The 18917-nt window shown below is 45.3% G+C and overlaps 1 protein-coding gene across 1 annotated transcript in view; it reads left to right on the forward strand.

The window, feature by feature from the left end:
- Positions 1–13546, forward strand: part of CALCR (calcitonin receptor) — a 58836-nt gene extending 45290 nt beyond the window's left edge. The window contains exons 11-12 of the mRNA XM_074150739.1: positions 6211–6252; positions 13325–13546. Of these exons, the coding sequence (XP_074006840.1) occupies positions 6211–6252; positions 13325–13546 (264 nt within the window). The remainder of the gene's footprint in view (positions 1–6210; positions 6253–13324) is intronic.
- The last annotated feature ends 5371 nt before the right edge of the window (positions 13547–18917 follow it).

Here is an 18917-nt window from a genome sequence, read left to right on the forward strand (position 1 = left end):
CCACAAGATAGGGGCAACAATGGAAAATGTAGCAAAAATGATCAGATGGCACTATTTCTGAACTAAGGAGAGAAAACTGAGATTACAGAGGGCTCATGTTCAAAGCATGGTTTCTCTTGAAGTGCTCAAATTTACTGAAACTGGTGTTGTGAGGTTTAATATTAAAGTTATCTGTGTACGCAAACTGTGGTACAGAGGGAATGCCGACAAAGAGGAAAAGACAGACAACGAGGCTCCCTTTAGGAGTTAAAATTCCATTATTGGGCAGTTTAATTTAAAATACAACACTGACATTTTGATTTCAAAAATGCTTTGAAATTACAGCGTCATTCAGTAAGTCTGGTTTGTTTTCTTTTAAAAAGAAAACAAAACAAATCTAAATGACTGTAAGTGCTTGGTTACCTGCTTTACTGACTGTAATATCCCCAGTCCATTGACTAGGACAGGCAGATTTCTGATGCATTTGTGAGCAGTGGCCACCATAGGTGAGTACAGGGACCCACTTCTTGTTTCCTTCCATGTAGAAGCTAAATGCAGAAATTATTTTAACATTATAGTTAGAAACAGCTTAAAAAAAGTCAATGTTTTTTTTCCTTAAATGAAGTGATAAATAATGTTACCAAAATCTATGCATCCCGTCATCTTAGACGCAGTTGTCCTACTAGCTGCAGCCGACAGGGATGCTTGCTCTTCTACTTAGGGTGGATTTTTAATTGTATTCTAAAATAAACTTTCTTAACCCTTTCCCAAGCATTTCTTGTATGCGTTTGTAGGAGAGCCAGCTCTATAACCACTCCTCTGGTGCTCATTTTCTTCTAGAACTGATTAGGTAATTGGCAGATACTGTGTTAGCATGTGTAGGGGCTGTTTCCCCACTAGCAGTTGTGCTGTTGTACCCCACAGCGCATCCTGCCTCTCCATGGACCAGCAGCAGGCTGTCGTCTCTGCAGCCTGTGGCATTAGTCACATACCTCAGGCATCACGGGTGGAATTATGATATATTTTTTTTCATGCAAAATATAGTACATTCTCCATTCCTGCACTGGTTAAACAATACATTTTTATGCCTTTTCTAGAACAGAAAGAGGGACAGTTTTTCAGCAGCGTGTCATTGCTTTACATGAGCGCAGCGCTCTGCTGTATGAGCTACACGGTCCATGCACACAGAAATGGTGCAAACAAGCACCACAGCCTGTTGTAAAAACCGGGAGTGAAGGTGATGAATGAGAAAGTATTTGTTCCCACAAGAAGCCGTGTAATGGCACGTCTTTCAGACAATGGCTTTCCCAGTTGAAAAGCAGCATGTCAAGATGTTACATGCTAGGTTTCCTCTACTGAAGTCGCTTTTGAATTACAGAAGCCAGCCTGGGTTTGAGTTGTCCTGCTTCTTTTGCAGTGCTGATATCAGTGCTCACTATTTTAAGCAGAAGCGTTCATAAACGCTGTATGATTGCCTCCCCCCCATATCAAATTGTGTCTGTTTTACCACATAGACCTGATTCTTCTTAACAGATCTATAGACTTGATGTGTAAACGATAAAAAAAAAAAAAGACAACTGGCTTTTGTGCTGCAAATATGGATGCATGTACTTTTCCATCCCAGCCAGCCTCCGTGGACCTGTGCTGAAATGAAGATTGCACCAGGCAAAAGAAAGATATTTCAACCCTTCAGTGGGATGATTTATGCAGAGTGGGATGCTGTGGGTGCACTGCTGAGCACTCAGTGAGCTTGTTAAACAGGGCTCCTAAAGTCGGCACCACAACGCAAAGATTTGCCCTCCAGAACAGCCAGTGAGATACAGGTTTTCCCAGAGGACTTGTTTCAAAAGCCTGTTAGATGACGCTGAAAGCACATGAAAGGTGCTGTCCTCCTCAGGATGTAAAACACCATGGTGCAGGATGCTCTGGCTCATGACACTCCTCTGCCATGAAAACGCTTCTGTCTCTTAAGAGCCTGACGCATCCCATCGTGCTGCAGGGAAGATGAGATGGCACAGAGGGTGCCCCCCGAGAGGGGGTGAAGCAGCAGCATCCCCATTCCCTGCCAAAACTGCCCTCAGGTCTCCCTGCTGAGCCAGGGCAGGAAGGATTTGGCTTGTGTCTCACACCCTGGCAGGGCCATCTGCGCCTCCACTGGCCCTGGGGCTGCCACTTCCCCCACCCCAGGAACCACCGAGCATCGTTTGAGGGGTCCCGGGCTGCAAAGAGATGGGGGTGCTGAGCTCCTGCCAGAGGCTTTACTGCCAGCGAGCACATCCCATAATCCCAGCTTCTGATCCCTGACGCTGGTCCAGGATCCTCACAAGGTTTGGGTCACATATAGACCCCCCCCGGCTCCCAAGCTGTAAATTTAACTCTCTGTGCAGCTTTACACAGAGCAAAATTACCCCATTTAAAAGTAGCCTCTTAAAACTAGTAAGATATTTCAATGCATTTTAGAAAGTATTCATTCCATCTGTTTCTCCATTTAAAAGGAAATAAATATCGTCTGTGATGCCAAACCAGAAACATTTTTTCCTTCTGTGCAAAGTTAAGGTCACAGGACTGCTTTTGACAACATAAGTGGGGGGTTTATTTCTTTTTTCTTTGCATTATTAGTAATTTCAAAACTTTCTAATATTTTGAGCCAGTAAAAGTTGAGGAAAATTGTTTTTTTGAAAGCTGGATATTATAAAGTGCCGTTTTTTTGTGAAAAATTGACGTACAAAATGCCAGTACTGAAGCCTGCAGCAGAGAGCGGGAGAAGCCGCGAAGTCTCGAAGTGGGAGCTCTTCTCTCGTTGTGCAGCGGGCGGTTCAGCCCTCCTGACAACCTCCCGCCCCGCCAGCAGCAGAAACTGCGCACACACATCCTTTGCTTTGCTTTTTTTTTTTTTTTAACCTAACGTAAATGGACACTTTATGAGGCAGTCATTTACCTCAGAGGTGCTGTGTGAATGTGCTGTGAACGAAGCTGATGAAGAGCACGGTATTGTTTTTCTCAAAGCTCTTTGTCTTTGCTGAAATGAGAGAGATGGGAAAGGGAAATACTTCCACGAAGAACCTTGGCCATGTTTGGGGTTTTTTTTTTTTTTGCTGTCGACTCAGATACGGAAGTAAGAAGTGAATGGCCGTGGACCAAAGCCCACACAGAGAATCAGAAACTCATTTTTTTATATTATGGCCATCTGTACAATTATATGTGCCATCGTATTCTACCATCAATAATGAACATATCATCCCACTAAAGCCTAAACAGCAACACAGTGTGTAACTGGGGCAGAAAATAATGCCTTAGACATGCTCAGGAGTAAACATATATATGTATATATATACGTTTTCTTGGGTTTATGGAGACATAAGCTAGAAGAAAAACAACTGAGGTACCAGAAACCCATGTAGATTTGCAGGATCTGCATAGCTATCTTCTTTTTAACCCGAGCAAATTACCGGAACTTGTCTCCAAGACACTCAGGTTTTGTAGGAGAGTTAGATACAAATTAAATGCCTGTCAAGCAAAGAATGTCCTTGCACCAGTATGGGCACTTAAACAGAGGGAAAAACTCTCTCTGGGGTCAATAAGGTACATGAAGGTCTGGGAGCTGCTGACTCTAAACAATCCCTAAGGCATGATTCTGCTGAAAGCCTCATTCATCTGGTCTTCACACCATTCCAGAAATAAAGGACGTCAGAAGAAGTCATTAAAGGCCTTAATCTCAAAATAAATGTATTTTTCATCTCTGCCTTCAATGCTGCAGCCAGCGTTACCCTGCTCCCAGCAGACAGCGTAGCACGGGTCAGCCTAACAACTCCACACGGCGGCAGAGAGAGATCTCTGACCTGGAGATGTCCTCCTCAGCAGGAGCTGCATCCTGAGCAAACGCCCGTGGCAGCCAGAGGAGATAGGGAAGTCGCGTGTCAAAGAGATCTGAGAGTTAACCTGTGGGCCTTACATGAAATAATTAACCTACAGTCTGTCACGTGTTTTAATAGATCCACTGTAAAGTTATCATTATTCTGGCTCTGAAGAGACAAAGCTGGTGTGTGCTACAGACGTCTCTGGAGCTGTCTTGACAGCTGAAGATAACAATAGTGCTCTGAACTATGGGCAAAAAAATTATGTATAAATTGGAAGAAATAAGAACAGAAATAGAAGAATAGAAATAGAAATAACAGAAATAGAAATAGAATAGAAATAGAATAGCAATAATAGATAGCAGAGCCCAGAGGGCTGTTGCTGGTGGAAGAAGAGCAGTGAGACCTGCATGGGACAAACTAGAGAGAATAGTTTCTTCAGCCAGAAGATGTGCAACATCCATGGTCTCAAAACAGCCAGGAGCTGGAACTGCTCTCAGCTCACTCCCGACCAGAAGAGCAACTGGAGGGATCTGAGGGATCACCAGAGCTTCCTCTCTAGCTTTTCTGTCAGAAGTTGTCTGGAGAAAACACCCGTTAAGGGAACTAAATGCTCCGACAGAAGTAGAGCAATTGCAGAATGTAACAGAGGAATTAAAATACTGTACGGGGCTGACATGGAAAATGGCTTCACTTCAGTAGTTCAGGTTCAATTCTGCCTTGAGGTGAAAGGCAGTTCCCAAATTCCCCGTAAACACCCTCGCTGAAAAACAGGCTTAGAAAAATCTCTCCGATTCTTTCTCTCCTCCTCCCGGCCTTTTGTACCCGCCGTGCCCCAGGTGGGATGTCCATCGAGCAGCTCTGCTCCTGGACAAGATCGAGATCCATTTCATATCCCATGGCGTCTGACTGCTGTTCATAGAGACACACTTTGGCAAAACAGCAAGGCTCTCCGAGACCACGTACCACGGAGTTCAGCTGCGGGTGGTTTGCAGGACTCCACAAATTACCACAGCGCGCACAGTGCAGGAGAGAATCGGCACAGGGCACCGGGAAGTGAGGCATTTGCTCCCCTTGCCTAATTTTTTTTATTTAGGAATCTGTGGTCTGACAAAGTCCTGCTTTAGAGGCATAAGATCTTGGTTGACTTTGGGGTGCTCGTGAAGTTTATGGGCAAAGTGTTGTGCATCGCGCACTGTACGCTGGGATGGGAGTTTCTTGAGGATGCTCACTGTTTCTCCAAAACATGAAAAGAACTTTCTTTTCCTCACTATGTCTATTCTTCCTCCTCCTCACACATGCTCTTCTGTGCTCATATTGGAAGTCATGTCAAGTTACAAATTCTGCATTAGAGAAGGTTTATTGGAGCAAAATGATTGCCAAAAGTCAGGGGGTCAGCCCCTCTTCAAACCAGCCTATGAATCTCTAAGTATTTTGTTAAAACAGTTATTACTTACCCTACATTTGTGGTCCAAAATATACACTTGGCAGTCCAAGACATTTTACAAAGCGTTAGCTACCGTTTAACTGGTAATCAGTTAAATGAGGGTTTATACAAAAGATACAGCTGTAAAGCTCTTCAGAGCAGCCCTTGGGAACACAAACTATTGTATTGCCGTTTTCCCCTCAATTACACAAACTGCCTACGTTTAGTTTATAATAACTGCTTTAAGTAATTTAAAATGAAGGCATTTGGCTCCCACTGATGCTACATAATGCTATTTCAATAAGAGCGAGCGTGGTTTAGAGCACGGACCAGCGTAACGACGTGACTCTGAACGGCAGGCTCTGTGCGCCAGAATTTTCTCTCTTACTCATTTCACACTCTCACCTTGTGTCCCTGGCTTGGCCCTGTTCAGTCTTGTAGCAGGACTAAAATACTATCTGAACAAACTGTGGCAATAATTAAATTAATTTTAAGCCATTTAGGACCAAGCTATGATCTGCAATCTCTCTTCTTTTTCCTCTGCTTCTACTTTCTGACTCACCCACTGTGGGTTTTTTTAACTTTTTCTGACCACTTATACCTCTTTTCACATCCCCCCCATCCATTGTGATGCCTCCCACACAAGCTCAGTTATCCTGACACACAGTTTGAGTTTTGTACAAAAATAACCTCATAGACAGATTGCTAGTAATATAGTAAATGCTAGTAAATGCTAGTAATATAGAAAGAAATAGTAAAACATGTCGAAAAGACAAAAATCAGTGTGGTAACGTAACAGTGCATGAGGGGGAGGTCAGGTGAAGGCTCTATGATGCAGACGAAGTGCACTAATGTTTTTATTTTGTATCCCTCACATCCAAATTTCCAAAGAATGCAAAAAAAAAATTATATATTCTGATCACTTAACATTTTTCTTTTCCTTTCTCTTAGGGCTTACTTGTGGCGACTATATTCTGCTTCTTCAATGGTGAGGTAAGCATATGCAATGCATCCAATGAGCAGAACTTGAAAAACAGTCACTTTTTTGTTCGTTAATGCAGAAATGAAGCATGTCGTGTTGCTTCGAAACCACACAAAGTTGCTTTTTACTCTCCGTATACAAGCAGCAGCGCACGGGTTTGAAAGCTCTGAGCAGAGCATGACTTAAATGTCTCTGAGCAGATGAATCAGGAGGCTACGAAGATGCTGAGGGGACTAGAACATCTCTCTGATGAGGAAAGGCTGAGGGACTTGGGTCTTTTTAGTCTGGAGAAGAGAAGGCTGAGGGGGGATCTGATCAACACCTATAAATACTTCAAGGGTGGGTGTCAGGAGGATGGGGCCAGTCTTTTTCCAGTGGTGCCCAGTGACAGGACAAGAGGGAACGGGCACAAACTGGAACATGGGAAGTTCCATCTAAACAGGAGGAGGAACTTCTTTCCTGTGAAAGAGCCCTGCAAGAGGCTGCCCAGAGAGGTGGTGGAGTCTCCTTCTCTGGAGACATTCAAACCCCCCCTAGACACGTTCCTGTGGGACCTGCTCTGGGTGACCCTGCTCTGTCAGGGGGTTTGACTGGATGGTCTCCAGAGGGCCCTGCCAACCTCAACCATTCTGTCAGAGCAGGGGAGCCTGGAGGAGCGATTCCTCTCACTCCTTCGAGGATTAGCACTGGCCTTTTAAGGTCAGCATTTCTCACCCAGTAACTGAGAAATGAAAACCCTCGAGGCAAAAATGTCACCCATTCTCCTACAGCTGGATCAATATTTCAGATACCTACAGATGGTTTTAAGTCCACTACTTTATATTTTTTTTAACAAAAAAATAGCTGATTAAAATATGTCAAGAACCATTTAAATTGCTACAATAAGCCATTTTCCAGAGATGGTTAGCAGAAAAATTAATTTTCAATACATCAGGAGCATTCAACTGTAGCAAAATAAAACATCACATGTCTCAGAAAAGCTAAAAAGTCCTTTTAAAAGTTAATTTTTAATCAAAAGCAGATGAATTCAGTACAGAAGAGGCTTTGTGATGCTGACACTCAGTATGTCAGAGAGATATTTGTGCTTCTGTTTATCCCTGAATATTATTAGAAAGTAGCAAATTCCCGGTGATGATGTGACTGTGAGAATGTTTGGGTCATGCCTTGAAGCAAGTTATCTGTTGATAAGGTGCTACTGGCTGGTTCGCTGACTTCCAGGATGGCAGGGAGTATTAAATTCTGCCCCCACTTGCCGACAGAGCTGTACGTTGCTGCATGAGTGTACAGAGAAATGCAACGGCAGAAAAGATTAGGAGCTTCCCGCTGCAGTTCTGTGGCATGGCTTCTCGGGAGAGCAAACGAGAAGGCAAAACGCGAGCAGTAACACGGAATGAGAGCTGTGAAGATCATGGTTTCATGGATCCAATTAAAAAAAGAGTTGGAGAGAATGTACAAGTATTTTTTCCTATCACGTTTCTGTCCCCAGGATCTGCAGGCTACTGCCGTCTTTCTTCTTCTCCCCTACTGTCAGTCCAGTCTCCATGCCCTGGGAACACAGAAAGGCTTCTCGTTCCCCCTGGTAGGGGAGGAGAAAGCAGAGGTGGGCAGGCGACACTTGAGACGTCCTTTCCCCGTAGGGACGACTGCAGGGCTGTGTACGGGCAGTGCTCCAGCGCGTCCTCACCTGCCCCCGAACAGTGTGTTACCCCAAAATCCTGGTCTTGAACGTTGCCTTCTTCCTTTTTCATCCTCCCCGGTGCCCCCTTCCGTTTTTTTCAGATTAGAATTTGTGAAACAAATTTGCTTGGTATTTTATAGCTTTAGAGTAAAAGGTCGCTTACTCTGCAATTCTCCAACTCTAATGAGAACACATGGACTTGTGCCTAGAAAGGCTGTAGCAATGCTAAAAATGAGGAAAGGCAGCAAGAAAATGCACTGAAAATGTAAACTCTCTTAAAGGCTGTTTGTTCCTTAGGTAAGTCTCATCAGATAGCTCTAATTCCAAAGTACTTTTGGCAACACCACAAGGTCAGAGAAGTGTATCCACCTTTACATCTCCAGGAATATAATTTTCAGGTTACCCAATGACAAACGGATCTGGAGCATCTGCTTGCCAACATCATGGCAGACCATGTGTATCATTTCACTCAAAATGAGATTGCAGGGCGTGAATGAGCTTACCTGTCAGGTGAACTAACCTAGAGTGCGCTGGGCAGAAAACTGAAAGGAATGAAAATTAGTCTAAAGTAAATATGCAGCTCTCTTTTGTTCATTAAGTATTGTATTAAATTAATTTAGAATTCAGAATAAATATATTTGGGTTAAGAAAATACACCATATTCATACATGATGTTCAGACATCTGACCTCAGAGACACGCTGTGCTCTGTGGACCTGTACCGCCTGGGGTGCTGTTAGGAAGCTGCAGAGCAGCCAGTTGTTCCTTACGCGGGCTGGGGAAGCACAATCTGGGTACCAATCCTGAGTGACAGAAATAGTCACCAAACCCCCAGTCACCTCCCACAGCCTTTTTGACACCTCTGGCAGCCCGCAGCAAAACGACCACTTCCTCGTGGGAGGCTCTCATCCGGATATCCACTTTTGATGCCTGGATTGTCAGCGAGCCGTCACTAAGGGGACACATCTGGAAAGGATGGTGCCCAAAATGAGATAAAAATGAATCTGATATTGAAATGTGGCTTCCAGTTGTGCACTCTATTGCTCCCACAAGTGATCACATGGATGGTTTAACTGCCTCCGGGTAGCTGTGGCTGCATGCAGGATTAATGACTCCTTGATGGAGTCGCTGATCGGAAACATCCGTCAGTGCCAGGCAGGAAGAACAAACAGCCGTGGGGATTCGGGTTTCCCAGACATGTCGAGTGTGATTTTTGTTGGTGCATGGGTACTTCTCACCACTACACTCATTTTTAAAATTGTTGTATCTGCTGCAGACTTGCAGACTGTCTAGCATGGTCAGTGACAGGGATGCTGAGAATGCTCTCCCATTATTTCTTATAGGAAATTTTATTTACTGGGCAAATAAGGGAAGTTTTTGTAGAATTTCCCATTACAGTGGGCAGAGAGCCAAAGATGACACATCCCTGATATAGACTCGTGACAGTTTGGTGCTCCTTGCACCAGCACATTACCAGTAAACATCAAGCATGTTTATGTGCTGGAGTAGCTGTGCTGGGCCGTGCCAGAAGAGAGGACGGAAGGATTATGACCCCCTTCCTCCAAGTCCCATTTACTCCTGTAGTTACACAGGGTGTGGATATATAAGGCACAAAATCTATGGAGGAGCAGCAACAGATTAATTCCAAGGTGGCATGAGGTCCTTCCGAAGGCAGCGCCAGTGTGGGCCTGGCTGCCCAAGAGAGCTGAGCTGAGGTGGTTTCCCCCGGTGTGACACAGCCCAAAGCCACAGCCTGCCCTGCGCTCGGGCTGGGAGACTGTTCCCGAGCTGCTGTGTGCATCTGCTGCCACAGAGCTCACAATTATTTCCCATGGGAAAATTCACTGTGAGCAAGGTGATTAATTTTAGTACCACAGGAGCCTGGATATTCTGGGATTTACTTTTTCCTACTGGAATATTTAACTTCAAGGATGAAATACATGAAGTTTAGCCAGGACAAACAATGCTAAACTCAGTACCACCTGACAGTGCTTTATATTGTATTCATTGCCTACTACCTCATCAACCTCCCTTTAGGACCATGAGCTGAGCTATAGAAAGAGACATAAAAATAGTAATGAGAGGCTGTACCGATGCTGCATTCACGTGGAAGAACATATAAACAACAGGTTTGTTTTGGACTTTTAAAATGGCAGATCTCCTTGTGCATTTTCATATAAAATCTGGGTGTCCAGCAGCACTGTAGTTTCTCTGTCCAACAACAACAGTGTTGTACAGATGATACGAGATCTCTGCAATGCTCTGCTCACCAGACCATATTTCCAGGCTTGAGATTGCTTCTAGACTGCAAGACTGGCCAACAAAATGGAAAGTCTGTTTGGAAAAAAACCCCGCCATATATCTTGTGTGCCAAAGAGGCGTGAATGGCTAATGGAGAACAGAAAACCTTTCAAATCCTGAAGAGCAGGAGTGAATAAACAAACTCGGGCTCTTCGCTTCTTTAGACTTTGCTTTCTTCCATCTGGTCTGACAGCAGACCATGGCAGGCATCACCCTGACCCTCCCTTCCCCGGGAGACCCCTCGGTCGTCGATACGCGATGGCTGTGCATGTGATTGTCAGTAACGCTGCTTACGCATTCCGAATTCACGCGTGAACAGTTTTAGTTGGCGTTGAATTACGATCATCTGAGATCCTTGGAATCGTGGCAGAAATCTAGATTAACACATTGTTTTACTCAAGCGCAGCAGCTTGTGCTATCCGTTAACGCTGGTGGCCGGATTCCTGCCCAGCCGGCAGCTCGGCAGGGAGTAAAATCCCGGCCGCTTCGACCTCGTGCTCTCGCTGCTCCCTGGAGCATTTTAAAGCTGACTGATGGCACTTGTAATCGTGGGCTGAGCTGGAAGGGGCAGGCCTGCTCTCTCCCTGACCAGACATACAATTTAAGTGTCACTCCCTCCTGAGAATAAAACTGCAAGCTCCTCTCAGCAGGCTTTGTGAGCTGGGTGACATCTTCCCTCCTCGGTTAACCCTGTTATCACCTCCAGGCCCACGGCTGCCCTGGTGGCACCTCAGACTCCGGCTCAGCTGAGGGCAGTTTGAGAGCTCAGCGGGCGCTCGTCACCTTCTCAGCAGCTCTCCTCCCTGGGCAGGAGCCATCAGAGCCCTGGGGTCTGCGCAGGGGAGGGGGGGCCGGGAGGGAAACGGGCTGTAAGACCACGTTCTTACCACCTTCACTAAAGACACCGGGAACAACCTGAATGGATGAACTGCTGTGAAATGCCAACACGTTCAGCTCGTAGGGGCAGAGGCGATGGCTGGGGTGCCCAGAGGCTGCAGCACTAATGATGGTGGTGGCAGCACTGGAGATGGCTGTGGGGGGACAGAGCTGCTGTGCTCACCCAGGACTTCTGCGTTATCCTCACCGTGGCCAGCCCTGCGTTAGAGGAGCTGCTGCCCAGGGCGATACTGGGGAAAGCCACCCACTTAATCCTGCCGAGTCCCTCCCCAGAGCTACTATGGTGACTAAGCCACAATACTCGTACTCTAACATCAAAAGGCAATTTTAAAGTGACTAAAATCTGCACAGGGTTTACTTCATGTGTAATATTTCTGTATCGCCTGCTGCAACCGCATGTACTCCTTCATGCAGTAGTTCTTTCTCACCAATGAACTTTGGCGATGGTGTGATACGGAACATCTCTGCCTGCAGCCTTTTCTCTTTAAATCTCAATATTGGCAATGAGCTTTGCTCACAGCCTCAATAATTAAACTTCCATTGCAACCATATGCCTTTTCTGTGTTTGATATCTAATTAACCTACACTCAGCCGTTTGTTTTCTTTTCTTTATGTGTTAGGAGAAGGCAAACAGGAATACATTTCTCTAGGTGAAGAGAACTCTTAACTACTTTTTCTTAAGCTAAACAAAAGCAAAAAAGAGCTAGTATTGGAAACTGGGCATGGATATCGTTTTCAGTTAGTTTTAAAGGACTAGTCCAGCAAACGTTTGTTTACTCAAGAAAGCAGTCATACCAAAGTCAGCGCAACTGCTTGCATGAGTAAGGATTTATAGCATCAGTCCTCATACCTTGGCTTGTGTCTTGGATTAAAAATAAAAAGCCAAAGCCGTTGAGATATCCATTCTTGGCGTGCTGCAGAGTCCTGCATGCTCCGTAAGCATCTCAGATTCATAGCAATTCCTTATGAAGCCTTGTCCTTATGTGACATGGAACAGCTTTTCCTGCAGGCAGCTGCGGGTGTGAGTAGATAACATTTTACTATGTACATATTAATGGAGTGATCAGAACTGCGGAGACTTGGGAAATATTAAAGTCATTTAGCTTCATCTACATGAATCAAAGACATTGTTCTGCTCAAGAGCCTAGAGAGTGACTTTGGAGTATTCCCTGAGCAAAACCGACACACGACATCCAGCTCAGCCGGGGCATGGAAGCTCTGGGACACCCCTGCAATCACAGAGCCTCTCCTGCCTCAGCCCTCCTCCGGAGGAGTGGTCATTTACAGCAGATCATGATGGCAAACTGCTCCCGTTCTCACATTTTGCTGGATGGGATCGCCGATCGGGATGAATAAAGCCAGAGTTTGCCCACTCCCTGCTCGTGTGTCAACACATCCTTTGGGAAGGAGCTAGCGAGTGCTGGCACCTGCAGATGGAGAAGGGCTGCTTATTCCCTGGCAGGACTCGATAGCTGAAGTCATATCCGAGCACCACATATAACATCAGTCTTAATGTAAATATTGAATAAAATATTTTATTCCTAGAAGATGAATGTCGAAGGTTGGAATTCTCTCCTATGCAGAGGGCTATGACTGATGCTATTTTTTTGCCAACACAGAGCCTGTTCATAAATTACCAGAACAAAATCTCTGTTTATCTGTACTAATCCTCTAACTCTTCCCCTCTACAAAATTAACCCTGGCACGCTCTTGAAATATACTTACACTTTGCCGTTTGTGGCCAGTTTTACTCCAGGTTAAGTTTCTTCAGGGATCACAAAGCATTAGCCATTCCAGGGGCAAGGATCCAGCTGCAGCATCAAATGGATTTTAATCCTCATCCCTCCTTCCCGTTCCCTCTCCTACCCCAGCATCCCGCTGCGTTCCCGTGCAGCAACCTCTTCCACATCTAGCCCTTGGGGGAACAGCTAACCCGAACCCGCTCTCCATAAGCAGCAGCAACTGCAGAAGCCAGTTGCTGCCACAGGGAAGGCAGGGAGGGAGTTAAGGCCAAGAGATGAGCAACTTCTTCTGCTTCTGGAGCTGGGAGCAAAGCGGAGGAGAGAGGCAGACTCAACCGGATGGAATTAGGCCTGGAGACTTTTCTTTTTTTTTTTTTTTTTTTAATTTCCTGGAGCAAATTAAAAATTTGCTAGAATTATAGGGGTTTAGATTATGCCTCACCCTAACTACATGCTGCTTTCCCAGGTGCAAGGAGCTCTGAAGCGGCAATGGACGCAGTACAAAACCCAGTGGGGCCAGAGGCGCCGGGAGCACTGCTCCACGCGATCTACCTCCTACACCGCCACATCCATCACAGAGGTCCCCGTCTACCTCTACCATCACGACTCCAACAACGAACAGCTGAATGGAAGGTATGCAGAGGACTCTGAACTCGTTGCACTAAAATCTGGAGAGACGTCTGCCTAGCTCAGCACCAGCCATCGCAGAGACATCGCTGCACATTCTGCTCGTGACCGGTGCGGGGAGAAGGGTGGGAGTTGGAAATCCAAGACACTTTGGAGAGGGCAAGACCAGGTAAAGGACACATCATGGTCAAACTACACCAGCCTTGGCAGCAGTGGCACAGAGGGAGCGTCACAGCCCTGGGAACAGCCTTTCTCCCTGCGCTCTGCAGCAGGGAGCAAACATGGACCTGTCCACCCAGCTGTGTCCTCTCCACATCTCCTGGTACCGGCCATGTGAGGTGACCACCCAACAGCTGTGTCCCCTCCACATCTCCTGGTACCGGCCACGTGAAATGACCACCCAACAGCTGTAACTGTGCCATAACAAAGAGGAAAGAAGGAACCAGTACGTGGCAACTGGAAACTTTCAGCAGTTTTTGCTTTCAGTACTTTTCTTTAACACTAGATTTTGAACTATCAGCTTTCACAAGGTGTAACTGGCTTGGAGTCCTCTACTTTTCCCCTTTTAATGAGCTTGATGACTCTTAAAAGATTTTGCACGTTGCAAGACAAATCAGACAGATGAACAGAAAGTCACTCCAAAGCATTCAAATCTTGATGATCTCCAAAGGATACCCCAAAATACTACCTTCCCCAAAGGATAGCCCAAAACATTATCATCCCATTAGCAAGTGCATAAAACAAATGAAGGTAAAATAGTTATTGCACACCAAGATTGCACACCCTCAGAGAAACAGAGTGGGTCTTTAGGCTGCCTCACAGAAGCCCCGAAGGCATCTCAAAATAGTTTTTCTTTAACAGTACTGGTAGTTGAAGAATATTTATTTATAGGAAAAATTGTCACCCTATTACTCTGCCCAGAAACTCATCATTAAGGCAATGAGGCAACAATTCTTTCACTCAGAATAAACTGTGAAATTTGTTTGGAAATGATTATTTTCTTTAATAGCCATTCTGAGATGAAGGCTAGATGAATGCTTTCCTCTGTAATAAAATTATGATCGTGGCAGTAAAGGATCCCAGGTAAGAAATGAGAAACTTGTGTCTTAGCACAGGAAGCATCTATTTTTAGAATCTGTTGCTGCTCCGAGTCCCTGGTTGTTGAAGGTGATGATTTCATGTGTGTGTCTGTCATCAGGAAAACATGATGAATGTACAGTTTTGTGAGTAATAAGCACCTTTTATCACATATTCAAAGCATCATTAGAGTCTTGATGTGATTACCGAGGCAGAAATCAGGTTAGGGAGAAGCTGATTTGCAGTTAGAAGTTACAGAACTGTCACTGCAAAAGTTCTGCAAATTACAAAAGAAATAAAACAGATGAATTTCCCACATTAAGCTAATTGTGCTGAATCTGCAAGCAGCAAGGCCAGCGCCAAGGAAGCTTTGCAGGGCTATGACTCCTATGGAGTTTTATGCACAAAATATTTAGTGAATATAATGTCATTCGTTCATGCACATCTCTGAAAAATTGTCCTACAGATTCCTCACTCCTTTGCCTTTGGCCGAGATGTGCATGGGATCTTTCAAATGCGAACCACTTCAGGATGCTCATCACAGTCCTTAACTCTGAGGGAATCTGGACGGTTATCGGTCCCCGTTTGTTTTCTGTGCTCAGACACTTATCTGCTGCTTCCACCCCGGCCCGAGCAGGGGGACACCCCGGAGGAGGGGCAGCTGCAGGTGCCAGGGGTGATGCTTGCTCATCTCAAGTGTCTGAATTCCAGCCCTGACCTGGGGGTTGTGAAAATACTGCCCTGCGTGGCAGGGGAACGGGAGGGGACAGAATGCCACTCTTCACACAGGAGCGGCTCCCGTGGGATTTCTGCTGCTGGTTCCACCCATAAGGTTTTTTCTCCTTAGTGCTGCATCAGGTACTTAAACATCATGGGTTAGAATAGTCTTAAATCCAGACCTTGACTGATAGTAAAGGATAAGAGAAAAACTGAAATAAGGCACTTGAGCTAAATAGCAGTTGTTTTGAGGTAACTTTGGGGGTTACGGAGGCCCTGACCCTGCAGGTGTGCTGAGGAGGGACCGCAGGACTGTGTGCCACGAGCTGGAATGCGCTTAGAGACTCCCATAGACAGACATCATAAACTGGTCCTGCCATAAACCTTGACAATCTATGTCAGATTCTATTGAAATCAGCAGACAAATCCCTGTTGACCAATCCCTTAGATGAGCTGTGAAGAGCTCTCTTCAGTGCTCAGGAATGACTTATGCAATACAGTTCGGCGTTGGCCTCGAAAACAGGAGACGATTTCACCCTTAGCAATTTGAAACCATTTTTGTGTTCATTCAGGCTCAGTTTTTCCCTCAGTGACACAGCGAGACCCTCAGCTTTACTCTTCATTTGTAGATCTGAAACGGGGGTCCACTCTACGCGTCTACAAGTCCCTTCCAGGCACGCGCTGGAGAGGGACAGGACTAACCCAGCCCTGTGAGAGGGGCTGGAGCTCCCTCTCTCCGTACCCGAGGCCAGGGCTGCGCTGCCGGTGCTGCAGCCCCACAACGAGAGAGAGGAGCCGGAGAACGAGGACTGAGTGTCCCCGATGCTGCAGTCTGTCGCGTGGTTAATCTCATGGAACAAGAAAATAAGATCCCGTGCGTTCATTCAAGCCACATACCTATTCTGCAGACTTCGAGGAATACGAAGGCGGTCATTTTTTCAGACAACAGTATATCACATATCGCTATTTCTGCTTTTACCAGTGAACTTTGGGAAGTGGAGGATTTAGTCATTAAGGACGATGAGGTGGCTCTGTATGAATGCTGTATTTCTGAATAGCTCTGGGGCACAACACACTTCCCCGGCGAGCTCCAGAAGTCATTCCTTGTTTCTAAAGACACAAATGAGCTGATTGTAAGAGAAGTGTGCGTAACGCAGAGAGTTTAATAATGAACACATTGGTTTTAATAATGTACATGTTTACAACATGTAAGTACAAGTTGTTTTGCAGTCTATTACGTTCATGTGGATGTACAAAATGGAAATGCTTTGCCATTGTAGTGGTTGTTTTTCTTTCTTCAGTAATGATGTTTTCTTGGTGCCTTCAGTAGAATGCTCTGAAAAGCCAAATACGGGATCTGGGGTTCAGGATCTCCGTTTGAGCTTCAGGTGGTGGAAGCGCCTTGGTTACATCAGCCTTTAGGCGGCTTCAGTTTCAGCGGAGGGATAACGCTTTGCAGCCACTACGGATTTGGTCTAAGATACATACTGAGTCTAGGGTTGGCATCACCTCTGGGCTTTGCAGGAAAGGCTGTGTTTTAGAGATACTTGCTGAGTAATTTCTAATCAGACTATTTTCCAATGGAAAATGCTATTTTTCTTCGTCTCAAGATGGTTTGAAATGTTGTCATTGCACACTTGCGGTAAATTTCACTCCTCTGCTTTATAAATATTTCCATAGGCTGCTGACAGTAAAACTGGGAATGCTGATACAACCTTGATAATTGCAGTGTTTTGGCTGTAGGGTGCTTTGTCTCTAATACATTTCACAGGAGCAGAATAAATGCATAATGAATGTATCAGTGTATCAAGGAGTTGGAAAAGAGCTGACGCTTGAATCAGTGGATTCAGGTACATTTCCAGAGGAAACCAAGCTTACATTAACCCACTCTGCAGTGTCTGTTCCCTCTCAAACGCACACCCAACCCACGGAAACCCAGTTTAGTGAACATTTGCTGTGGCAGAAGGGTTGTGTGGTTTCTTTGTCTGAGCAACTGAATCTGTCAGAAAGATGCTGGTTGTTATTCCTTACGAGCTACAGAAACGCAGCACAAATTAAAAGACTTGCTGTGGCATGGGATGCTGAAAGTAAGCCCTGTATTTTATTTGATTTACTTATTAAATATGTTTTAGCTGAAATAAAACAGCAACAAAGGTAGAAGAGACAATTCGCTCTGTATTAAAATTCTTAACAATAACACTACCTTAATTAAAAGTCTGCCAGTACGAAGTGCTCATGCGTTTATAACTTAGAACATAACTTTGTTTTGAGATGAAACCAACCACGCAGGTGTGGTGAATTTCTATCCTCTTTTCCCAAATCCTCCTCCATCCTTTGCCAACCTTAATAACCAAAAATTTGACCCATTTTTCAAAGATGCAAATCCTGTACGCTAACCATGTGAAGGTGTCTGCATTTCCAGGGCTTGGAATTTTAAAAGTCAGATGTGTCTTCATGAAGCTAAATATGCATAGTTATTTGATTACTGCTCAAAAATATATGCATTTGTAACCTAAAATTCATTTACATCGAAGCAGCAGCAGTTGATCCCAAGCCAACGAGGCTCTGTGCAGGGTATGAGCACACAGCTCTCTGCCCTCTGGCAGCGTAGAAGACCTGAGCCCAACCATGTGCAATTTGGAACCGGTGCTAGACAGGGGGGAAAGAGGGGAGATTTTGCAGCTAATGGTAGTGGCAAACTGTGACTTTTGAGTTCCTGGGACAGCTGTGTCGTTGCAACGTGGCATCGTACTTTCTCCAGGAAGAGCTGCTTCAGGAAAACAGAAGCACGAGTCCTACACAGCAGATGTCACCGGCCAGCGGTGGGAAAAGTCAGACCTCCAGCTTGAAACACCATCTCGGGAGGAAGAACACGATCAGCTCTTTAGTCAAACATCTAGTGGGAGTGCAGCCCTCGGCCAGCCCTGAGATGTGGGGTGGTGCCGGAGTTACACTGCCTGGACACCTGCAGTTCTGTGGCAGCCCTAGTCATTAGGGTACCTGCAAGGTTTAATTTCAGAGTACCCTTTTCACAGCCTGCAGGTGTTTCTGTGCAGCACAGGATTTTGTCGGTACTTCCAGATGAATCACAAATCTATATTTAAGCATCCCTTTACTGAGCACTCAGAGCATCACTGAGAAAACAAAAGAATGACTTTCTCAGCATTGCTAGTATAGATCAGTATCTTCCTCCCAGCCTAATAAAGGGCAGCTGTCTTCACCAGTAAAACTAGGTAGTGGTAAGGTTGTCATTACCAAGCGTGTCCCACTGCTGCAGAAAGGGAAGCGTCGTGGTAAGATGGCCAACCAGGGGGTTGTGTGTGAGTCTCATGGAACAGATCGACTCAGACAGTGTTAGGGATGATTCAGGCCTCATTCACCTGCCTTGGCAGAGGACCGTTTGGATGACCTGTCAAACTCCTGTCTGTCAAGGCTTATTTTCTATGATTTTATAGCAGCAGAGGTGGGCACAGTGCTCTGCTGAGGCAGGAAGGTACTTAACTCTCATTATATGCCATTTGAGATTTTCTTCATAATCCAATTTCAGGATCTCACAAGCCTATCTTGAAGAGGAAAAAGAAAAGTATCTTCAGTCAATTTTGAAGGGCATCTGATGTCTGTGCTGATTTTAAGAATCT

This window comes from Numenius arquata, chromosome 7 (assembly GCF_964106895.1).
Source record: "Numenius arquata chromosome 7, bNumArq3.hap1.1, whole genome shotgun sequence".
NCBI lineage: Eukaryota > Metazoa > Chordata > Aves > Charadriiformes > Scolopacidae > Numenius > Numenius arquata.